The sequence below is a fragment of the Ananas comosus genome, linkage group 18, assembly GCF_001540865.1.
Source record: "Ananas comosus cultivar F153 linkage group 18, ASM154086v1, whole genome shotgun sequence".
Classification (NCBI taxonomy): Eukaryota; Viridiplantae; Streptophyta; class Magnoliopsida; order Poales; family Bromeliaceae; genus Ananas; species Ananas comosus.
Window position 1 is genome coordinate 7,525,299 of NC_033638.1, and position 25,084 is coordinate 7,550,382.

Genomic DNA, 25,084 nt, shown 5'->3' on the forward strand with positions numbered 1-25,084 from the left:
TGTTCTATAAGAAAAAAATAAATTTTTTAATATTTTTCTGTCATTTGGAAAGGTATTTTCGATATAAGTTATAAAAAATTGATGAAATAGTGACGGAATCATAATGGAAAGAGGCTAAATCCAGCAACTTGAAATGTTGAGAGAATAAAATATATATTTTTATTAAAATTTAGAGAGGAAAAATAAAAAAAATAGATATTTACAGAAAAATTTTCTGTAATTTAGCCTTATAAAAAAGTGAATATTAAAATTTTTAAAACAAGTGCAATGGACTTCTCGGACGGTTCACGGATGACGCGGTGCACCGAGTCCAGGAAAAATTTGTATTGGTCCATGGTCCAGGAGAAAAAAACCAAGTCTAATCCCGAGCACCAATTCGTAAACGCACACAGCCCCTCTTCGCCGTCCCCAACGGCCTATCTCTCTCTCTCTCTCTCTCTCTAAAAATATATACATATGACGAAGACCAGCGCCATCGAAACCTTCCAGCGTCTCTCTCTCTCTCTCTCTCTCTTCTCTCCATTCCGAGAACGAAAAAGGAGAGAATCGAGGAGCGATCGCCTCTCTCCCCATTCCGCCCCTCTCCCGCGCCAAACCCTAATTCGCGCATCGAAGACGACGCATCCTCCTCCTCTTCCTCCTCCTCCTCCTCCTCCTCCTCCTCATCGTCGCCGTTTCCTCTTCTCCCATGTCCATCGATCGAATTGCCTCGGACGGAGGAGATGGAGGTGGAGGAGGAGGAGGAGGAGGGGGGGGACACCACCGCTACGTGAAGATGCAGTCGGAGCCCTCAATCCCCTCCTCGCACTCGTTCCGGCTCCAGGGGCCGGACGACGCGCGGATCTTCGAGGAGTTGCCCGCCGCCACCATCGTCTCCGTGTCGCGCCCCGACGTGGGCGACATCACCCCCATGCTCCTCACCTACACCATCGAGTTCCAGTACAAGCAGGTTCCGTCTCTTTCCCGGATCCTTTACTTTTAGAAATATTTGGGCTTCGTCTAGGTTTTGGCGTATTGGGTCCTTGGTCGGAAAGTTGCGATCTTGAGGGTTTTTGGCGAGTTGTGGGTTGAATTGTTGGAATTAAGGGGCATTTGATGGTTCTATTTCGAAATTGATGGTAATTTGAAGTGGAGAGTTGGTTATTTGTTCATTAAATTTGCAATTAATGTGGAGAGGGTGAGAGTTTTATTGATTGACGAATGGACTTTCCTGATTCGGGCGTCTTTGATGTTGGTATAATTTGGAAACCATGGTGAGTTGAAGAAAAGGGTTGTAAGTGGATTGCATGGCACATGAATTCGCTTTTATGCCGGGAATCCTCTGCGTATTTTGTAAGATGCATGCCATTGTTGCTGCCCCTATGAACTTCTATTTGTTATTTGAAGATGATGAGTTTGATTTAAAATTTTATACTGGGGAGCTAAATGTTGAAGTTTTGGCCCCTTCCATTTATTCTGCTCCTTTTTTAACTCACTGCCAGAGTAAGTTCTGAAGCAGCAGTATGTAATACTCAAAGTTCTTGAATTTGGTAAAGTCTTCCTCCATGACTCGATTACTAGGAGTGCTACAGAGTTTCAAGAATACCAGTCTTTTTCTATTTTTTGATAATTTTTTGTTGTTATTAATGACGAGTCTTCATTTTATTTCTGCTTGAAGCATCCAAAATTGATGTGTGGTGATAATTGATATGCTGCGACCTGGAAGTGGTGGTTTAACTTGGTTTTTTAGAAAACTGTTCTCTAGAAAAGAAAGTGCATGAGACCACACTCATTTAGAAAGGTTGAGTAGATAAACCAATCCACATTTCTGATGTCCCTTGCCAGAATGGAATTCTGTATTTAACTAGTCAACAAGTGGAATTCTACTAGTGAGCATCACCTACTGAGCAATAGTGGATAAACTAATTCTGTTACTACTTTGCCGGCTATTTTGTTTGCAGTGCTTTCTCAGAGAAATGCAGATTTTAATGTACCATCTTTTTGTTGTCAACAACTTCGGACCCCTTGAAGCTCATTCTTCCACTGCTCATACCTTTTTTATTTTTTTCGCCCACTTTTTGGTACATATCTTCATGTTCTACTTGTTGGTAGATCCTCCCAAAGCATTATGATGTCATATACTGCTAAGACGAACCGATGAGATATACTGTTCAATATAAGCAAGAATCTGCTTGTAAATCTTCTTGCAGGATATCATATCATGCTATGTTAAAACAAATTCTTAATGTTGCAGCTATACACTAATTTGGTCTTATCTTTCAATGACTGTTGAAGTGATCTTAGTTTTTATTTATATAACTGAGATATGTTTTTGGTGTTTGTTTAATACATCCATACATTTGTTGGTTAAGTTTCACTCGCTTATTGCTCTTTCAACTTGTTGTTCATCAGTTTAAATGGCGCTTGGTTAAAAAGGCATCACATGTTTTCTATCTTCATTTTGCATTGAAGAGGCGTGCAATTATTGAGGAATTTCAAGAGAAACAAGAGCAGGTTTGTTTGGCACTCATCATGATAAGCTTATCTTATTAGTTCTCTAGTCTGTTCGCCCTTGTGGCGTATTTATATTTTACGATTCTGTACTAAATAAAAATATATTTATGGTTCTTTCACCAACTTCCACCTTTTCAGTTGGATCATCATTCAACTTTTGTTGGAGTCTTCTCGAATTTCCATTGAAATTTTACAGAGCTCCCCAGTTTTTAAGAGTTCTCTAGTCAATACTTTCTTTTTTTTCCTCCTCCTGTTTTTTTTTCAAGTTTTATACTTTCATTCGCAGTAAATTAATCGAAAATTCCTCCTTTTTCATCACTTGAACCCCATCTCCTGTAAAATAAATTATTCTGTGCTTTTATACTCTGTTGAAGGATTTTCCTTCATTTTTCCCCCCCTGAAGATAAGCTGTAGATTATTGCAAGAAATAGGACTAGGTTGTTCCTTGAGATATGAGAAGCATGTAATTTTTACATTCTTTTTCTGAATCATGCAATGAAGGTCAAAGAATGGCTTCAAAACCTCGGGATTGGGGATCATACAGCTGTCGTACAAGATGAGGATGAAGCAGATGATGAGCATGTCCCCTTGCAGCATGATGATTCTGTCAAAAATAGGTATCTACTGTTCAAACTCCATTTCGTTGCATCCAAGTGTGGCAGCACCAGCTAACGTGGTACGGATGTAGTGTACGTTGGTATTGAAGTCATTCTCCTTAACAATAGAAACATTAAAGCATTTTCTTGGAAGATGAGGGATTGTGCAGAAGTTTTATAGCGATTGAACAGGCTATTAATCGGTGGTCAAAGGAGTTAAGTTCTGTGTGTCATGTTTAAGAGTGATCAACAGAGGAGTTGATCTCCTTTATCATTCTGCTTTTTAAGTGGATGTTGCTTACTGCTCACAGGTTCAGCTTATCTTGGTCAAAGTTCATTAAGTAAAGAAGACTGAAATAATATTTTGCTAGTGCAGTTACATGAGGAGACCATTTTATCCTAAGTTTGACAGTTTTTTTTTTTTTTTTAAATTGTCTTCGGTATCTTTAGACTAAACAAATGCGTTCACTGTTTTTGTAGAAATGTTCCGTCTAGTGCTGCATTGCCAGTTATTCGACCTGCTCTTGGAAGGCAACACTCCATCTCTGATCGAGCAAAGACAGCTATGCAAGGTTATTTAAATCACTTTTTCGGGAACTTGGATATTGTGAATTCTCGGGAGGTATGATTGACTGTATTAGATGCAGATTATGTTATATAGAATCAAAAATGTCCTTTCCAATTATATTAGATGCAGAATATACTATTAAAAAGATTTATTCAAATCAGAAGTTGTAGGAATGCACTTTGCTGCAGTACCAATTACCAAATGTCTTATATCTATGAGAAAATATCTCTTATGTAATATATATGGTCTATCTCTTATTCTCTTGTATAATTTTGACAGCTGCCATAATATCTTGCTAAGTTTTTTCACAAATGAAGTCTTGTAAACTGCAGGTTTGCAAGTTTCTGGAAGTCTCTAGTCTATCTTTTTTGCCCGAATATGGACCTAAGTTAAAAGAAGATTATGTTACCGTGAGGCATTTGCCAAAAATTCAAAATGGTGATGATAAAAGATGCTGTGCATGTGGCTGGTTTAGTTGCTGCAACAGCAACTGGCAGAAGGTACATCTCATAAGAGTTTGATTACTGTTCCACGTTTTGGCTGTTGTGGCTGAATTTTGATAAGTTTTTGCATTTATGCTTTTACAAAATTGTTGTGTCATTTAGTATTCACACTCATCGGTATTTACATGATTGCATTTATGCAGAATTTATAGTTTAGATAGGACAATTTATTATATTACTGATTAGCGATGCATGAACAATAAGTTTATTGAGGTACTAAGAAGTGCTGTGGTTATAGTCATTACCCTGGTAGTGAGAATTAGAGACTCACTATTGGACAGTAGATTTTGAGTACTAAACTATGTAATATATGATAATGTTCTTCTGATCCTTTATGGTTTGTCTTGATTCAATAACTTAATAATTTCTTGTCTCAACTGTTTGCCACAACATTATACCTTTTGAATTAAAGATAGCTATGCCATGGAATGAGCCATGCCAGTAAGCCACTAGGACAGTAAGACACGTCAACGCACACCAAGCTAAGGCTGGCACGAAATGGCACACAACACGCAAACTAGTACAGGCTGGAATGGGATTTTTTTTTTTTAATCCCTTTTCTATTAAAAGTTAGCTTTCTGGGGCATTTCTTCCGTTAGGTTGGTTAGCATCTCTTTCTGCAATGATATTCCACATACTGTAGAATTAGCTTGCAACATGTCTCACTATATAGATGTGGATATGGTTTTGTTGCTCAACTACTACAATCTGCTTCTTAAACCTGATCGGATACTTGATTAGATAATATCATGATGTTCTTTTGTTTGGATGGACATTAACATTTGAACTTATTGGTTTACTTGATACTACTTTATAGGTATGGGCTGTATTGAAGCCAGGATTCTTGGCTTTACTAGAAGATCCGTTTGATACAAAGCTTTTAGATATTATTGTTTTTGATGTATTACCAACTTCGGATGGAAATGGTGAAGGCCATGTTGTTTTAGCAAAAGAAACGAAGGAACGCAATCCTTTGCGATTTGGGTTCCAGGTACTTTTTTTAAACAATATCAATATATTTTGGTGACTTATTAATATTATGACATCAATAATGCTTCTACTCTGTTTCGTCTTCCACTATAACACTTTGAAAGACAGTAACAATTCTGACCTGTAACCAATGTAAATAGCAAGCACGTAATAGGTAATTGCAGCATTTAAAAGCTGTACTGCCATGAAACTTCACTAAATCTTATTTAGAAGTTATATCCAAATTTCCAATGTGGTCAGACATTTCATGATTTGCATCTAGATATTGTTACATGTCGACAAGGGGTTACTTCATGCATAGGATCAGATGCAACTATAGGACTTAAGCTTGTCCAAGATCATTTGCTTAGATTGAAACTTGAAATGTTGAAATACTTTTTAGAAAGAAACACTTGGTAGATTTAATAGTTCATAATTTACTAATACCTAAAAAATAATTTTGGAATATAATAAAAAATAATAAATTGTTGTTTTGAAATTATTCTTATGTACAAGAAGGAGAAACAATAGGAATGAAGTCTATATAATTGTTGAAAATATCGACTATATAAAGTGACAGAGCGATAGCGTAATCCTTGTATTAGAGTATAATAGCACTTACACAACTTAAGTAAGATAATCTGATCAGATGAAAATAGAATTATTGTGTACCAGAAAATTTCATATGGTTTATCGAGAAATTATTGATTGAAGTGCTACATGAATCTGAACACAAAGATTTCTTCTATCTTTTGAAATGAGGAGTTTGTTGCTATAGTTAAGTTGCAAAACCACTATATATTTCCTTCAATATTTAAGTACTCTTATGCTGAGTTGAGCCCAATCTATGATTGGTCGTCATGAAAGGTATCTTGTGCTAGCCGGACGATAAAGCTAAGGTCAAGAAGTAATTCTAAGGTTAAAGATTGGGTTGCTGCTATAAATGATGCTGGGTTACGGCCTCCAGAGGGTTGGTGTTACCCTCACCGGTTCAGTTCTTTTGCACCACCTAGGGGTTTGACTGATGATGGAACTATGGTCCAGTGGTTCATCGATGGGCAAGCTGCATTCGAAGCAATTGCTGCTTCTATCGAGGAAGCCAAATCAGAGGTCTAAATTCTCCTTTATCTGCAGTATCATTAGCAACTAAAACTAGAGTTAATTTTTTTAAGGGATGATGTGTGTATATATATATGTGTGTGTAGGCTAGGGCTACTATACTCTTATGAGTATAGACCCCTTTGTATTCATAAGTTTTCGACCGTTGGATGAAGGAATGTGCGGTTAGGATGATAGTAGTCCCCTAGGGTTGAGTGGTTGGTTGGTTGAATAGTATGATCTAACGGGTGAAAATGATCAAAGGGGTAGATCTAACGGCCGAAAACTTATGGGTACAAAAGAGCCTATACTCATAAGAGTATAGTAGCCGGACTCTCTCTCTCTCTCTCTCTCTCTCTCTCTCTCTCTCTATATATATATATATATATATATATATATATATATAGAATTGAGCTAGAATACTCTTAAAAGCACCAATCCCTTGGTACTTTTGAGCTTCTAGCCCTTGGATCTACTCCTTGATTACTAATAACCTTTGGATCAAATACTATTCCACCTACCACCACCTACCACCATCATCTCAACCCTACATCTCTACATCCAATGGTTAAAAACTCAAAAGCACTAACCCCTTGGTGTTTTTGAGAGTATTCTAGCTCAACTCTATATATATATCCAATATTTGCATGTGTACTCTCTAAATAGTTGAAAATTGCACCTATGCCCTTACAAATAACACATATTTGTGTATGCCCCTCTGGCCAACTTTCCGACATTAAAAATGTAGCAAGGCATTACTAAATGACCATATTAATTCAGAACAAAGACAAGGTTATAACAGTAACTTAATATTAATCCATTAAAAGTTTCAACAGAAAGTTGGGTGAATGGGGCTATTTCTAAGGCTGTATAACTTGAGTAGTATGCACTTCCTGAGGGGCATATATACGAAAGTCCTGTTTTAAAATTACAGAATGGGAAACATTCCATATATTCAGATACAGAATTAATTAGTTGACAGAAATCTAATGTGATTAATAGTTCTATGCAGATATTTATAACTGACTGGTGGCTGTGCCCAGAATTGTATCTGAGACGTCCTTTTCATCTTCACGCATCCTCTAGACTTGATGCTCTACTGGAGGCACGAGCTAAGCAAGGTGTACAGGTACTTGGTTGCCTAGTGTTGTGACTATTGTCGTTTCATTGTTTATTTGTTTTATACTTGATTGTTCTCACATATATATCTCATATTATATTTTAAAGTGGATTCATTGAGCCTGAGACTAACTTTTTATTGGTTTCAGTTGTGTGCTGACTAATGACTTTTTATTTTGCAGATTTATATTCTTCTTTACAAAGAAGTTGCTCTTGCTTTGAAAATCAACAGTGTATACACTAAGAGGAGGCTACTTAACATCCACGAGAATGTAAAAGTTCTGCGTTATCCTGACCATTTCTCAACAGGCGTGTACCTATGGTATGGTATTATCCTAAATATAGTACCAACTGATATTTTTATCAGCTTCTATGAGCATGATCTGATATATGAATACATTTGATTGCTTTAAGGTCCCATCATGAGAAAATTGTGATTGTTGACAATCAAGTTTGCTATATTGGAGGACTTGATTTGTGTTTTGGCCGTTATGACAATCCCAAACACGAAATTGGTGATTTTCCTCCACTGATCTGGCCGGGAAAAGACTATTATAATCCCAGGTAACTTGATATATGCTAATCCCAGATAACTTGATATATCCCCCTAAAATAGCTTGTTAATTGAAGCATGAAGTTCAGATTTGTCCAAGTAACTTAAAAGCATTAAAGTGGATATTCTATGTAAGCATTAAAGTGGATATTCTATGTGTAAATCTAAATATGCCTTTTGTCTTTATATGTGAGGGAATCTGAGCCAAATTCTTGGGAAGATACAATGAAAGATGAGCTAGATCGTTCAAAATATCCTCGCATGCCCTGGCATGATGTCCATTGTGCTCTCTGGGGGCCACCTTGCCGTGATGTGGCAAGGCATTTTGTTCAGCGCTGGAATTTTGCAAAGGTTATATGCTTTTCTAATTCTCTTAAAAATTTTAATTGTGTGCTTGCATAATCATCTATTTACAATTTTACATATATGCCCCTGTGAAATCTGCAAAACCATTTATTTAGAAAATTAAACCCTTACATTGAGGAATGATTTGATTTGTGATGGAAGTTGGTTTTGTTTAAGAAAAAAAGAAACTCTAAGACAAGCGTCTTATAAGTACAAAGGATTTTTATGTCGTAAAATAAGCTTTTGGAAGCATATGTAAAATTTAGATTTTGCAGTAATAAATATGTAAACAGAAAATTTTGACAGTGTTTATACAAAGTATCTCTTTCATTTTCAAGGCAGTTATCATCTTTTGATTATATTTTTCTTGCCAGAGAAATAAGGCTCCAAATGAGCAAGCCATTCCCTTGTTAATGCCCCCACACCACATGGTTATTCCCCACTACATGGGAATTACAGAAGAAAAAAGTAGTGCCCAGAATAAGCAACAGGATCCCAAATCTAAAGGTATGAAAAAGATGGAGTCTTTTTCTTCTTCTTCATCATGCCAAGACATCCCATTGCTGTTACCTCAAGAACCTGACCGGTTAGTACAGCCAAATGGAAATTTAGAGCCAAATGGAAATGTAGAACCAAATGGAAATATAGATCACCCAAGTAAAGCTAGTCGGAGCCAGCCCTTGCCTTTCCGAAAGACGAAAGTTGAACATTCGGTTCAAGATTTGCAGATGAAAGCTTTTGTGGATGATCTTGGTTTCCCGCATCCCCCAAGGGGAAGACGACAATTCGAGGTAATTGCGAATGTACACCCAACAACGGAGAATTCAGATGAGTGGTGGGAAACACAAGACCGAGGTGATCAAGTGGTTTCTGCAGATGAAGCCGGACAAGTTGGTCCTAGAACATTGTGTCATTGTCAGGTAAGAACTCTTCTCTTATCTTGAGCATAATTAGTGAATTCACGTATAATATTTCTATAATACATATACTTACCAGACTCCTAAAAATACTTTCTGTATGAAGTTCTTTTCGGTATACTTGACTTCTAAAAATACTTCCCGTTTGAGGTGGTTTTTATGGAATCAGTAACTAGCTTCCTTTTTTAATTGTCCCAAATATAAACACCTCACTGTACTATACAAAAGTACTTCAGAAAAAAAAACTGTCGTTTAATTAAAATTAAAAATCTTGGCAATGTTTGTAAGACGCATGCACACATCACATATGCCTAATGTACACAATTATTATGACATATTAGAGCATTGAACATGCAAAATACACAAAAGTATGCAGTTATTAGTGATTATATTGTGTGCTTATATATGGATCCATATAAGTTGTAATGCCAAAATTTTCTGTATGCAGTTATTAGTGATTATATTGTGTATTTATATATGGCTCCATAGAAGTTGTAATGCGAAAATTTTCATTCAGAACTTTTCAACTTATTTTGTTCTATACTCCAATGTATGAGTTCACAACTAATTAGCTATCTCATTTCTTATAGCTGAATTTGCTGCTGTATTCATGAACTAATATGTCCCTCACCATGCTTTTGCTGAAAGGCAAATTGCTACTATGATTGTGAATACCAATATTGCAATTGTAATATGTTCATGCCTGTCATACTTTTAAGCCCTGAATTTATCTTGCTATTGTATGTGCTAGTGCCACATTTAGATCTATGTCTAGATTTATGTCATATCTCAAAGATAGTTCCTTCAGTGTAAACTGTAGATTCAAGGATGAAATGATTTCCTCTTAACTTGTGTGTGGGATTTTGTGATTCATTTCATCAATCAAAAAATACATTACCCATGCTGTGGCCATTAAATGATTAGTGGGTTTCATGTGGTTTATTGTTTTGAGTTTTATTGTGAATCACTTTGGCATAGATAGCTATTTAAGCAGAGCTTAACATTCAAGAGATTGTTTTATGATAACATTGTAGGTAATGGCAAGCACAAAATTCTTGTATTTGAGAAGAAGAATAGAAAACACCTTATATCGAATAGCACTAAATTCTGTTTTTTCAATGATATTTACAGGTTAAATTTTATTTCTGTTGTCATACTAGATAATTTTTTGTTCATTTATTTGTGGATTGGTTGATTTCCATTGTGCATAATCACCTTTCTACTGCAGGTTATTAGGAGTATTGGCCCATGGTCAGCTGGAACAAGTCAGACCGAAGAAAGCATTCACAATGCCTATATTTCTCTTATTGAGAAAGCGGAGCACTTCATATACATTGAGGTATGCAATTTTTTGGAGATACCATTGCAAGGTTTTTACTTGTTGACACCAAAAGTCATCAGCTCTATAAATAAAAGAAATAATAAGACATATCAAAGCTATTGATTTACAAATTTGCCAATAAGTTATTGTGCAGGTTCATATAATTGAGTAGTAAAAACTTGGCAGATAAGCTGTATAATATCCATACATGGCATTATTAGCAAAAAGATCAAGATAGCATCAGCGTAAACAAATGCTCCTTCAACAAACTTTTAACTGTATCATTCATTATTTCTGTGGCTTTTTTGGGATACTTTTTTCGAAGTAATTATTTGATTCTAGTTGGATAACTTTGCTGTAGTACGGTAATGATATTAGTAAATCTATTTAGTGATATCATTTGCTGATGCATATTTCTTCTGCTGAACATGACATGTTTCCTGACTTGCTGTTTTCTTCACTGTTGTTCTCCAGAATCAATTTTTTATATCAGGTCTTTCCGGAGACAATCTTATAAGGAACCGTGTTTTGGAAGCATTGTACAGGCGTGTTATGCGAGCCGAAAAGGAAAAAAAGTGCTTCAGGGTTATTATTGTCATACCACTTTTACCTGGGTTTCAGGTATTATGCCTCCGCACTGGCATTATTAGAGAAGCACCTTTTCAGGCAGCTTTTTACTCGGCATTCTGTGTTACAGGGAGGTATAGATGATGGTGGCGCAGCATCTGTGAGGGCCATAATGCACTGGCAATATCGGACCATTTGTAGAGGGCCGAACTCAATATTACAGAATCTTTATGATGTTATGGGTCCTAAAGCACATGATTATATCTCTTTCTATGGCCTTAGAACATATGGTAGACTTTATGATGGAGGTCCCTTGGTTACCAATCAGGTGAAGCTGCTTCCTTTTTTTTTTTCCTTTTTCTTTTCCAGCTTATTGACTAGAAGGAAATAAAAAAATTACTTTTTCTGAAAGAAAAGGCACTTTTTAGTGCGGTAATTTGGATGAAAACTTTAGCAGTGCATATGTTTCGTGTACCACTGTATTACAGATTCGCAGGATATTTTAAACATAACATCTCGTTTCACCAAGTTTCCACTAGTTTGCGAAAATAAAAGATTACGTAGGAAATACATATAGTGCTACTTAGTTCTTGGACATCAAAATAAGTTATCTAGTGATAACTTATTGCTATAAGGATTTTGTGTTGCAATTGGAAGCTAGAAGTTTGATGTTATCTGCTTGCAAGATCTTGGAGGCCATGATTTATTAGGATAATATTATACACCTGTGAGGTGATTAATGTTATTCGAAGAAAATGACTTGGAGGACGAATATAGTATGCTTTTCTAGCATTTGAGCAAACTCTTCATCTTTATCTATCAAAAACTACATCGAGTAAATAAAAGAGATGTGCTGAACAAGATGTTCATGCATCTAAACAGGTCCATATTGTGTCTCTATATGATGTGTACAATTTCTTAGTTGACTTCTCCATAGCAGAACTTCTGCTTATCTTCAATTTTAATAGCTGAGTTAGCTATTTAAGGACATTTTGATTTGTGAATAGAACAGTTTTCTCTTCATAGCATAGTCTGATCATCAATGGTAGTGATTTTCATGTCTCCAGGTATATGTCCATAGCAAGTTGATGATAATTGACGATCGCATAGCATTGGTTGGTTCAGCTAATATAAATGACAGAAGCTTACTGGGTTCGAGGGATTCTGAGGTATGGTTCTTTGTTTGATCCCTCTCTCTCNAAAAAAAAAAACAGCTGGAAATAGATTGCTACATTCATTAGGTGTATAAGTGCATGGTTTACTTCAGCTTATCTTTTTCTTTACAAGTTTTACAAGTCAAATATAAGAAAAACCAGAGTCGGCACTATTAGATATATACTCATCAAATAAGTGCTTTCATGTATAATTTTTTGCCTTTTGTTCTTGTTTAATCACCCTTTCATTTATGATGGCTCTTTTTCTTTCATCAAAAGAGTTGAATGATGGAATGTGATTTACTGAGTCGACCCTGAATTGTCTGATGATTTGGTTTTGTCATTGTTATTAATCTACTTTGATATAACTGGTTACCAAGGTTCATTTATTCTCTTTTTCCTTCATTTCTTCCTTGGAGGCTTAGTTTTGTTCGTCACAAGTATAAAAAGACACCTAAATTCTAGAAAATGCATAAAATATTCAAAAATTCTGGTCCTAAATTTTGTTTTCGAGTCTGTAGGGTGTAACATTGTGATTTAATTTTAACGTAGGCACTTGGTATTTGTCAGATTCAGTCTGTAGGGTGTAACATTGTGATTTAATTTTAACGTAGGCACTTGGTATTTGTCAGATTCTCCCAGTTTAAGTTGTCATACATCAATGTTGGAAGCAGTTACATATATCTATGTTCTTTCAATTATTTTCCTTTTTGAACCTTTGTGCAGTATTTGCATCTATGGTTTGACCACAGTTTGTACTGTTAGAAACTAGGGATGGATACGGAGTGAGTTTGTATAGCTTGGGAAAGTCCTTTCCCTGTTCCATATAGTTTCCTTTTATGGTTTGTTGTGCAAAATTGAATAGTTTTCCGAGTTGTAACAATCACCTTCCAAACTTTGTAAATATCTCCTAGTCCCGACAAAAATGTTATTGTTGTATTTTAGACTTGCAAAAGGTAATATGAAATATAAGATATGTTGAGAATCTTGCATGTACTGAATAATATTAATCAGAGACATTTTACATCACTGGTTGATTTGAAACTTGATTCTTTCCTTTATTGTGGATTGATATATTCCTCCAGACACAATTAAGGGTTCCCTTTGATAATTTATTTCAGTCTCTTTTGCAATCATTTTGCCTTGTCATGATGGCTAAATTTTTCTTCCTTAGATCGGTGTACTTATTGAAGATAAAGAATTCGTCACTTCACGTATGAATGGAAAGCCATGGAAAGCTGGAAAGTTTTCTTTTAGTCTTCGCCTGTCTCTATGGTCTGAACACCTTGGTCTTCACCGAGGGGAGGTTAGTATTTACTCCTTTTTCTTTTTTTTTGGTGGCACGTCCTTACGTTTGTTGCATAGTTCCTGAAAATAGGAGCTGTTAATTATAAATTACTAATAGCTGTCACATCATTGCTATGCTTTTTATTGCAATATTTAGATTCAGTTGATTTAAAAATTTAAAAAGAACGGCTTTATGATATCTCTGTTTGCAACCAAGTATATCAAGTCATATCTTTATTTCGATCCTTTCAGGTCAAACAGATTATTGATCCTGTTAACGATGCAACGTATAAAGATATTTGGATGGCCACGGCAAAGGTGAGGCAAACAGGAAACTTCTTCCTGTGTCTGTTGATGCTAGCTTTAGTTTTCACTACCTCTATTTCATTTTCCAACAGAAACATGCTTTTGAAGTGGCAATTTCCAATACACTTTACGCCACAAATTTCATCAGAATCAAAATTTTCTGACTTTGTCAAAATGCTGGTTAAGCCATTCCTCTTAATTTTGCTACTTTCAATCTGTTTTAATGTACGCCACCACTGTTTAAGCCATAAAATACATCAGAACCGTCTTTTTTTTTTTTCTTTGTGTGTGTGTGCGCGAGTGTTAAACTGCTGCGTTTGATGATTCGTTGTAACTCCCAGAGCATGCTGGGGCAAGGAAATCAGATAATAGCCAGATAATAGGGAATTCATTCTTCAACTGTTGAAAATAAAAATAAAAAGAAAATTCAAAAGGATTGCTTATGTGAAGGGTCAAAAATCTTTTGGTTTAATTTGGTAACGTGAAGAGGGATATTCCTTAGAATTATTATCAGTTTTTTCTGCCCCTTTCTATCTCGAGCTCATCTCTTGTTATTTGCACTGCTCTCCTTTCTTCGCAGACAAATACAATGATATACCAGGACGTATTCTCCTGCGTTCCGAACGATCTTATCCACTCAAGGTCCCGTGACATCTCACCATTTTTATTTTATTTTATTTTTCCACTCGCTTTTCTTCTAGTGAAAATAACTAAATCTTCTAAATGATATTTGTGAATATGCAGGGCTTCTTTTCGACAAAGCACAGCCTATTGGAAGGAGAAGATCGGGCACACGACCATCGACTTAGGAATTGCTCCGGAGAAGCTGGAGTCTTATCAGAATGGAGATCTCAAAGGCACAGATCCTATGGAGAGATTACAATCCATTAGGGGACACATCGTTTCTTTTCCGTTGGATTTTATGTGCCAGGAGGATTTGAGACCGGTTATTATGGAGAGCGAGTATTTTGCCTCTCAAGTTTTTCTCTAGGTTTTTGATGATTCATTGAAGAATACACTCACCTGTAGAGTAGTGTTGTACATATAGTGCGGTCGAGCGGCTTGTAAATTCATCCAAGATTGAAGAAGAGTATAAATGAAGCAAAAAAAGAAAGAAGAAAAGAGAAAAGAAAATATGAGTAATAGGTGTCAGAAACAACTTAGCACATGCTATAGGTTATTTGCTTGGAGGATTGAGAAATAATTCAATTAAATATTCGTTTAAATTATAATTTTACCGATCTATTGTGCTGCTCGTTTATCCCAGTGTGCTCATGTAATTAAGTTGAGATCTCTCTGCTCGGAGTTGTATCTTTGTTGTGAGTGGATAATTCTTTAAAAGATCTAGAAGCTTCTAACTAGCAAGGGTCTGATTGATGTAGTGCCGGTAAGTGAATGTAGGGGTGATGGGCTTGTTACCAGGTAGGAACAAAATCTGGTTACGTGCTTTTCCTGCTAGCTTCGATTTTATGCTTAGATATTTGTTAAGGTCCTTTGACATGTGAACCCTATGGGGAAAATACCGTTTCTGTGTATGTTAAAAATAGATTACTGTTTATGTAAGCATTGTAGAGTGGAATAGCCAAACCGAGACTCTTTTAGTCTACTATTTTGTTAACATACCATGCAAATGTAGGGATCAATGAAAGATGATATTTTGTATTACATAATTCTTTTTGTTATTGAGTAAAATATTGAACATGCAATAAGATGCCATTTTGCAATAATATGTTTAGTAATATGGCGAGGAAGAGTAGAAAGTTTAGCGTTTGATCGGAAATTGATCGTTACAAGTACTACGAGAATTTGAATCTGTCCAAGAAAAACAACTGAAAAAGAAAAAAAAAATAAAAAGAAGAGTCAGAGAACGTTTAATCCAGTTTAAGGCATATGATGTTTGATCTTATGAATTCAGATAAAACTATTTAAAACATTTAAGATCTCCAAAAGAACTGACAACAGAACTAAAAAGTTGAAATCTGCAGCAGTCATACCGTCGAAGAAAGTGTTCACCAAGCCAAAACCTCCCTTGAGAAAAAATAAAATAAAATAAGTAAAAAAGAATTCGGAGTATCAATCTTCACATGACATGGTAAAAAACATGCACCCCAACTCATTTATTCCACGTTTGATGATAGTCATGCAATTACTTTTCCCTCGCATGCCGCAGAAATACAGCCTAAGCTGCGTCTCGTCTACAGTTGGTTATAAACCAAAAGAATATAAAATACTAAGTCCAAATTGATACATCTCAGAGAAGGTTTAAAACATGTGTTCTTATTAATCTTGGCAGAATCATGGTGGAATCCGCACCACGACAAAGGAATTAAGTGCAAAATGGTGCTTGAATCACCAAGTCAGGACCCTAGCAAGGAAAATTTTATTACTTTGACATCAATCTGAGGGGCCAATCATTTTCTCCGGTACTACAAGCTCATGGAACTCTTGTTCTGTCAAGACTCCAAGATTTAAAGCAGATTCCTGGCAAACAAAATTTAAAAAAGGAAAAATCAATATGGTAGAAATCAAAAGTTTGTTTAAATTCTAAGTTCTTGCAATCTAAAGAAACATCGACAGTGAATTCTGACGATACTAATCTTATCAAAGGCAATTTATAATATCAAATGGTATGATACCAAACGGTCCAAAACGTGAATTTACAAAAGCACATGAACCCTTTCAATTAGTTAAGCGATAAAGGAAATCATGTGATGAAATGTGGAGAAAGAGTAGGAGCGGCAGTGCGCTGTCATCATTACCTTCAGCGTTGTTCCTTCTTTGTGAGCTTTCTTTGCAACCGCTGCAGCCTTATCATAGCCAATTTTCTGCATTACAAAAAAGAAAAAATCGACATGCCCATTAAACTCGGCGAAAGAGATTGATCACAGAAAAAAAAAAGGAACAGAAAAGCTGAAATAGTTAATGTATACTTACAGGGTTCAAAGATGTCACCAGCATTAAAGACTGCAAGTGTTAAGGGAAGAAAGAAGTTCAATGTTTTGTTATTAATTATTAATATAAACATCATTAATGATGTGTAGATGTGAAGATATGAAATATTTCACCTCTTGCAACAATTTCGATATTCTTTGATGGTTTGCTTTGATTCCCCTTACACAGTTCTTCTCAAAAGATGAAGATGCATCTCCTAATAACCTCACAGACTGCAGACAAATGGACAATCAATTCACATTTAACTAATAACAGAAATTGAGACTTTTTTCTCCTCTTAGAGAGAGATAAAAGTAAACCAAAAGTCGAGAGTTCTATTAAGTTGTGGATTTTGAGAGTAAATTAAAATGGATACAATATATAAATGATCATACTCGAAGAAGTGCGCTTGCAATCAGCGGTTTATACACGTTGAGTTCAAAATGGCCATTTGAACCGCCCACTGTGATGGCAACATGGTTACCTATCACCTGCACAAAGCAGAAGGATAAGATATCACCCGAAGCTGATGGATGCAAATATGAACAAAAGAAGCAAGCATGGACATTTGCATATAAAATGCAGAAAAACAAATTCGTCTATCACATCCCTAATGAGAACAGTAGTAAGACTAATAAAAGTGGAGAGGAGAATAAGTGTTCAAAGACAGGCTTCTGTCCCAAACTACATTGAAGAAATTGAAACACAGGCAACTTCATTGCATTGCCTGAGCGACACCAACAATGTTGATAGAAAATTTAGAATTCAAATTTCTGGCAGCTAGAATCAAGAATATTGACTTATTAAAACATTTGATACAGTTCTAATAGAAGTACGGACAAACCTGAGCACAAACCATGGTTAATGCCTCACATTGAGTAGGATTAACCTTCCCCTGCGACAGAATAATGCCGGATTCAACATAAAATGAAATACATAATGAACCACAACAACTGCTGTAGATCTATATTATCTTGAGGTGACAAAATGGAAAAAAGAAAGACAAGAAATAGAAGGGGGGTGCACTTACCGGCATGATACTACTGCCTGGCTCATTTTCAGGTAGGATAAGCTCACCAAGTCCACAACGTGGACCACTGAAACAAGAGAGCAGAAAATTGTGAACCTTGTGCAAAGCCAAAGCCAGAAGATACCAAAAAAGTAATCATATATATCTATTTACGCATTGATGTATAGACATTTCTATGAATCATGAACTTAATACCTTCCTAGAAGTCGTATATCATTCGCAATTTTCATCAGAGACGCAGAAATTGTGTTTAAGGCACCACTAGCCTCAACAAAAGCATCATGCGCTGCCTACCATGCAAACAAATGAAGACTAGTATGTTGAAAGGATAAGGATAAGAAGTTGAAGATATTAAAAGAAAAGGAACAGCGAGGACCCCACAAACGTGTGCAGAAAAGCAGAAAAATTTTGAGAAAAAAGAAGCCAAAGAAACAAGCAAGAAACAAATTAGAAAAAAAAAAAAGAGGCCAAAATACAAAAAACCTCCTTTAAATGCCCGCTTTTCACTTCCTCCCTTGACTTTCAAAAACCTACATATGCCCCCTTAAAATTTTAGAAATGTTTTCAAGAGGTTATGGTGTTAATAAAGAGAGCAAAGTGACCAAATTATCCTTACTTATTTTATAAGAAAAAAATAATTTTTTTAATACAAACGAGAAACAAATTAGAAAAAAAAGGCTAAAATACAAAAAACCTCATTTAAATGCCTGCTTTTCAATTCGTCCCTTGACTTTCAAAACCCTACATTTGCCCCCTTAAAATGGACGGAATAGTAAACAGAACGTTGACGGAGGGGGGCTAAATGCATCAACTTGAAATTTTGAGGAGAGTAAAATATAGGTTTTTGAATGTCAGGGAGGAAAAGTGAAAAAATGGGTTCAAGGGAATTTTATATATTTTAGTCAAAAAAACCCCTCAAAAGTGTCTATGATTTACAGATGTGAGTTCGTTAGAAACAGCAACTAAAGATACCGGCTTCTAAAATAAAATGCACCATTGACTCTTAATGTATAGTACGGATGACATCTAAGCAATCACACTAGAGATTGCTCCCCTCATCTAGAGATCCAACTATTGCTTTCTGAATTAGAAGTTCATCAGTCAACAGATCTACAGAAGTTACCCATAATACAATATAAGCATCTCCTTTTAAGCAATAAGATCAAATTTCAGATGAAAAAGATAATTTGCATACAAAATTCTGAGGTCTTAATTGATAACATGCATTTCCTCTTAACAGAAAATGTAAGTGAAAATGAGTATAACTACTAACCAATGCTTCGAACTTGTTCTCTGCTGTGACAAAAGGTAGATTTGTTTCCTCGGCCACAGCAGCAGCAATTTTTACATCGAATCTGAAAGGATATGTGCATACAAGTAAGACTCAGTTGATATCATGATAAGCAACAAACGTATATGGAAAGTTTGAAGACTTATGATTACGCAGAGACATATAAAAACAAGCAGATATCAACCAATGTAATAAGTACTTCAACAAAGAAGCTTGAAATGTGAAGAAAATGAGGAAAGGGCTTCAGGGCTAAGAATGTATACTAGAACAGCAGATGTTCAGCTAACAAAAATCGAAAACTTGTTTAATCAGAGATAGAAGCCTCACATAAAATTTCAGAATTTCTTTCAAAGGCACAACTTAAGTTCATATAACAGAAAAATGTTTCCTAATTAAACTGAGAGAATATCAGACTACTCACTGTGCAAGTTCATTTACCCAAATCAAGTATTTGTATCAGTTATTCAAAAATCCATAACTTAGAAATTAGAATTGTGTCCAATATATATGAAGTAATCCTAATAAATCAGAATACAATTGATCTTGTGATCAGAGAGTGAAACACAAAGATGAAAGGAAACTACCCATTCATTGTGCCCGAAATTTAAAGGAAACCACCTTTTCACTGTGCCGAAAATTTGCAGCTAATGCAACTACAGCTGTTAATTGAATCAAGCCACCCAAATGCAGTTCGTTTTTCAGCTTGATTATTGGCTTAATCATGCTCAATTTGACACAAAGCAAGCCAACCTTGAAAACTTCGATTTAGAATCAAAAGATAATTTCAAACGAGATGAAGCACACCTTAGCTCAATAAAGCTAGATTTATAAGGCTCGACTTATGTACGGTTATACATGAAAAGATACACAGGGTGCAATATATGATAGCTAAGCATAATAGAAACTCTTTTGACCAACCCTGTGAGTTATAGGCTGTTTTCCTGCTTTACCTTACCACTTCAGTTCCTTCCATTATCTTACAAAATATGAAAGAATTAAGATGCAAATCCATTTTCTCGAAATAGACATAGCACCAAAGATTGCTTGCAAATTGATAAATTTAATACTCCCAAATTGCCCGACAAGGTCAAAGCTCAAAACTACAAGTAGTAATATCTAATCTAACAACACCACCATTTCAAGAAGCATATTCCTTAATGCTAAAGATTCCTACAATAAGAACTTATATGTATTGTAGCATAATAAACTCATATAAACTGCATATTTGAACAGATTTTTCACAAAAATCTTTGCCCCTGTTGCAGTATCCCCAATCCTGGCCCCTCTCAACCCCTGCCAGGAAAAGAATGTTTAATATGGATGGTTCGTAGCTGTGGCTCAATATATTGTACTATAGTTGTGTCACAAAATTCCAAAAAAGTTGCTGCACTGAAAGCAGCATGCATGAGGTCAAAGCAATTTGAATGAAAGACCATGCAGATGAACTACACAATCAATAGATGAAAGAAAAGAAATACATCAGTTAGAAAGTTAAACAGCACTTGGAGTCATAGGCAGATAATAGAAAGAGCTTCATAAATTTATATACCCTCTCTTTGTGTTCAACCCAGTTCCTACAGCAGTACCACCTTGTGCAAGCTGTTCAACATGTGAATCCAGTGAGGCTGGGAGAGAGAGGGTCCAAAAAAAACAGAGGGAAAAAAAATAAAGATTTACTGGTTTACCTGATAAATTCGAGGCAAAGTGCCGGCTATCCGATCAATACCATATTTTACCTACAGAAAGAACTAAATATCAATAGTTGAATGAAGCCTCACTGCTCATTAATAAAGATGTACCCACAAATTTTAAACAAAAACTCATTCTTAATCTCATACCTGTGTAGTGAAACCACTAAACTCTTGACCAAGAGTTAGAGGAGTTGCATCTTGAGTGTGTGTGCGACCAATCTTAATTATATCTTTGAATTCAACAGACTGCAATGTCAAAGCATCCAAAGAGTAAAGCAGATTAAAGAATAGCAAAGCCTTAATCGGCAATTAACAATGGGTCTTTACATAGCAAACTTCACTGTACTTGAAGATTGTATATGGATGATAGAAAAGGAAATGTCGGAGAAACAAAAAATACTTGGTCAAATTTATGTATTTGTTCAGTCAAGTTTCCCCATTTCTTAGCTTATTTTCATACAGATATTTCAGGTATTTAAACAACTAACTTTGCAGAAGGTCGCTAGTCAAAAATATACAATTCTAGCTGCAAATATAGCTTTCTTGTTGTTTATGGTGGACCGAAAAAAGATAAGGCGGTGTTTGGTTCCCCGTAAAACTGGCTTGAAAAAAAATTTTCGATGAAAAAGTAAAATTCCGACATTTGGTTGCTCGTAAAAAAAAAAAATTCGGAAAAGTTCTTTTACATATTTTGAGGAAAATGGATGTTTTCGTTTTCCGCTCGAAACAAAAACAATGGAGAAATTGCGGCGTTAGGCGCGAGGGAAGCTGTGGGCGAGCGCGGACCGGATGAGAGAGAGGTCCACGGTGGACCTCCCTCTCATTTTATATATATATATATATATATATATATATATATATATATAGAGAGAGAGAGAGAGAGAGAGAGAGAGAGAGTCCGGCTACTATACTCTTATAAGTACGATCGCCCTCGTACTCATAAGTTGTTTTCGATGATGGAGCTTCCGAATCAACGATCTACACCGTTAAACATTATCTAGAACATTTAAAACCTCTAGAAATCAAATTTTATAATTTTTCGATATCATTTACATTACGATCAAAAGCTCACAAAATTGACAATTTTTAACAGTTGGTATGAGATATTTACTAGTTTAACGGTGTAAAAGAATCGAAATAGGTTGAATTTTTGATAGAAAATTCTATTTACTATATTGATAAAGATCAATTACTCCGATCTTAAATTGATGGATCCGATCATCCATTTTTAAGACGTCATTCGATTTTGACCGTTCATTTTATACCCGCTTGATGGACTTTATTATGATTTCGAAAAATTACGAAATTTATTTTCTAGAAGTTTCAAATACTCTAGATCATGTTTAACGGTGTGGATCGTCGATTCGAAAACCCCAACATCGAAAACAACTTATGAATACGAAGGGCTCTATACTCATAAGAGTATAGTAGCCTAACATATATATATATATATATATATATATATATATATATATAGAACTATATATATATATATATAGTATTTTATTTTTATATAGAAATATTATTATATAATATTTTATTTATAAATTTATAATTATTTATTAATATTTATAAATATATAACTCTTATATATTATTAATATATGTTTATTATAATTTTAAATATATTTAATCTATATATAAAAATTATAATAATAATAATATATATAGTATATTAATTATATATTATATAATAAAAAAATAAGAAAAATAGTTTTTTTATCTATTTTTCTTTTCCTTTCAACCAAACAACCATCATGGAAAATTATTTTTCTTTTCCTACAAACCAACCACTAAACGACGTAAAACTTTTTTTCCACGGAAAATTTTTTTCCACCGAAAATTTTTTTTTCCACAGTTTTACGTGGAACCAAACACACTCTAAGCAAGATCAGAATTCCTCTTCCAATTAATATAGCACAGGAACTAATCAAGTAAAATGGATTAGGTAGTTAATATAAATACAATGATACAAACATATGCTTAGATGCTCTGAAATCTGCATCTATGATATCAAGGAGAAAATGTAATGCAAGAAAGATAATAACTCATGCCCATACCTTTGAATGAAGTGAATCATGCAACTGTTTCAAGCTTGGTATGAACTTCCTGTTAATCTCTGTAGCTGCGGCTATATGCATAACCTAAAATATCACAAATCAAATGCAACTATAAGCATCTAGATATATATGATCCCAAAAGGCAGGGTGTAGTTTGTCTAGAAAATTTCTTAAGTACACAATAACAACTATGATGCAAACACAACCCTGCAGACTGAACAAATATTCACAAACTCTAATACAACTTTTCCAAAATTTAAATTAATCCCTCAGGAAAAGGAAAAACAAGAAACAAAAGCTGTACTATCATGGTTTCCCATAAGTCTACTGAATTAGTTGATCGACTCTGTCATACAACTCACACTAAAACAATTAATTCAGAAAATTAAATAATCTAATATTTTTATCATTATGAATCAGCAAATGCAGCTCCCAAATATGCCTTATTCAGGTGTAAGAAATAGCAGTAACAATGAGCGTTCAAATGAAGGCTTACAGTCGGAAATGTGTCGTTTGATGATTGGGACCTATTAACATGATCATTTGGATGAACAAACTTCCCACCACATTTATGCCCAAGAATCTCAGCTGCTCTATTTGCTATCACCTGTGAACAAAACAAGAGATTGTCACACCGAAGAAATATTTAAATACTTTAACTAAAGTATGTACCTAGGAAAACTATGACAAGAATCTCCATTTTCTATAATTTCAAAAATGAAGTGACTATTGCACTAAAACATTCTATAGAATAACAACATGAACGTGTGCTTACACAATTCCAGATAGAAGGGAAAAAATATGAATTTTTCAATAAATATAAAGTTTGTATAGAGAAAAGATCAATGAGTGCAAAACCTCATTTGCATTCATGTTGCTTTGAGTGCCACTGCCAGTTTGCCAGATGACGAGTGGGAAATGATCATTCAATTTTCCCTCGGCGACCTCTTCGGCCGCCTGCATTATTGCTTTCCCAACAGAAGGATCGAGACCATACTCCATGTTCACCTTCGCAAAGCCAAAATTTCAAAAGAAATTAACAAATTTGTATCATCTTGCATATAAAACAACAATTTTGACATCAAATTTGGCACAATTGAACTCCTAAAAAGCAAGTAAAAGATCTCAAACCCCATAATATTATCCACCTTTTTTTCAAACTTAGCAGAAGCAAACTACTGTTAACACAGCTACAACGCACAAACTCCATGAGTCGATTAAATTCCACTTCACTCGAAAGTTTATTTTTCACTCAAAATCTAACCCATTTGAATCCCGTGAATCAATAATCAATCCAATTCCACCTAAACTCAGCTCCAAAACATAGCACCACGAATAAAAAACGTTCAAAGAAGATTAGGACGAAACCACGTGAAATTTAAGTACCTTAGCAGCGCACTTCTTGAGAACACCAAACGCGCGGATGATCGGCTCGGGCATTTGCTCGCGCTCGCCTCCAATGTCGAAGTTTTGCAGCGATCGCTGCGTCTGAGCACCCCACAACCTGTCGTTTCCATTCCCAAAAGAATCAAACTATATGATTCGATCAATCATTCGATCGAGCGATCGAGAGAGAGAGAGAGAGAGCTCACTTGTCAGAGGGGACGAGGATGGGGCCGAAGGTGTCGCGCTCCTCCCTGAACCCGGTGGAGATCGAGCGGATAAGCGCCGAGCGGAGCAACCCCGCCGCCGCCGCCGCCGCCGAAGCCGATTTGGAACGGGTCGCGAGGCGCCGCGACGCGTCGATCATCATCGCCATGGCCACCTCCGAGCTTGAGAGAGAGAGAGAAAGAGAGGAGAGAGAGAGGAGGAGGAGGGGAGAGGAGCGAGAGAAAAGATCCCGACTCTCTTTTAAACGACGGAGACGAGTCGTGATTGGTGGGTGCACAAATGGGTACAAACGCAAATTGCAACGATTTTTGGTTGCTCGATCTCTAGCGTTCGTTTCGCATCGGGTGGACCAGAGTTGCTGAAGAAAACGACAAAGGAGAAAAAATGCATGGAGACCCCTTGCCTATTTTTTAATTTTTCCATAGACCGCTCAACTAAAAATTATTCTAAAGTTATTATTTTGGTAAAATTACTAGTAACTTAGTTTGTTTTTTTTTTTTTTTTGGGACCCTTCATCTGGGTTTTCTAATGGGCCAAACACAAAAACCGTAACAGAGGTATTTACTGTCTCTCTGTGGGCTAAGAANCACTTATTTTGGGCTTTTGCAAAACCGGATCACCTTTTTCATTTTTGCAAATTCGGTCCGCTTTTTCAGCAAACTGACCAAAATACCC

The 25,084-nt window shown here is 35.6% G+C and overlaps 2 protein-coding genes across 2 annotated transcripts; one reads left to right on the forward strand and one right to left on the reverse strand.

Annotated features, from left to right (window-relative positions):
• LOC109724025 (phospholipase D zeta 1-like) lies at positions 451-15,057 on the forward strand. Its single transcript, XM_020252626.1, is given in 21 exon segments — positions 451-755; positions 758-949; positions 2,392-2,493; positions 2,995-3,110; positions 3,570-3,711; positions 3,990-4,157; positions 4,978-5,151; positions 5,997-6,239; positions 7,240-7,356; positions 7,529-7,668; positions 7,761-7,910; positions 8,094-8,250; positions 8,619-9,164; positions 10,390-10,500; positions 10,957-11,103; positions 11,180-11,377; positions 12,117-12,218; positions 13,378-13,509; positions 13,743-13,808; positions 14,377-14,438; positions 14,541-15,057. Coding segments are annotated over 21 exon segments (3,345 nt in total). The 5' UTR covers positions 451-722; the 3' UTR covers positions 14,788-15,057.
• LOC109724355 (fumarate hydratase 1, mitochondrial-like) lies at positions 15,882-24,632 on the reverse strand. The gene is made up of 17 exons (XM_020253148.1): positions 24,391-24,632; positions 24,185-24,302; positions 23,657-23,806; positions 23,295-23,405; positions 22,799-22,882; positions 20,887-20,985; positions 20,734-20,784; positions 20,598-20,647; positions 19,031-19,112; positions 17,953-18,047; positions 17,758-17,824; positions 17,572-17,622; positions 17,123-17,218; positions 16,862-16,960; positions 16,731-16,760; positions 16,556-16,621; positions 15,882-16,277 (listed from the first exon to the last, which is right to left on the reverse strand). The coding sequence occupies exons 1-17, from the start codon at positions 24,555-24,557 to the stop codon at positions 16,191-16,193; spliced, it is 1,503 nt and encodes a 500-aa protein (XP_020108737.1). The 5' UTR covers positions 24,558-24,632; the 3' UTR covers positions 15,882-16,190.

Bases quoted from the DNA above. Each gene is read 5' to 3' on its own strand.
- LOC109724355 (XM_020253148.1), bottom strand. From the start codon at position 24,557: ATGGCGATGATGATCGACGCGTCGCGGCGCCTCGCGACCCGTTCCAAA. The intron at 19,113-20,597 runs GTATATAAATTT...ATATCCTTTCAG, and splicing joins GGGTTGAACACAAAGAGAGG to ATTCGATGTAAAAATTGCTG. The intron at 16,961-17,122 runs GTATGATCATTT...ATTTGTCTGCAG, and splicing joins TTGCAAGCGCACTTCTTCGA to TCTGTGAGGTTATTAGGAGA.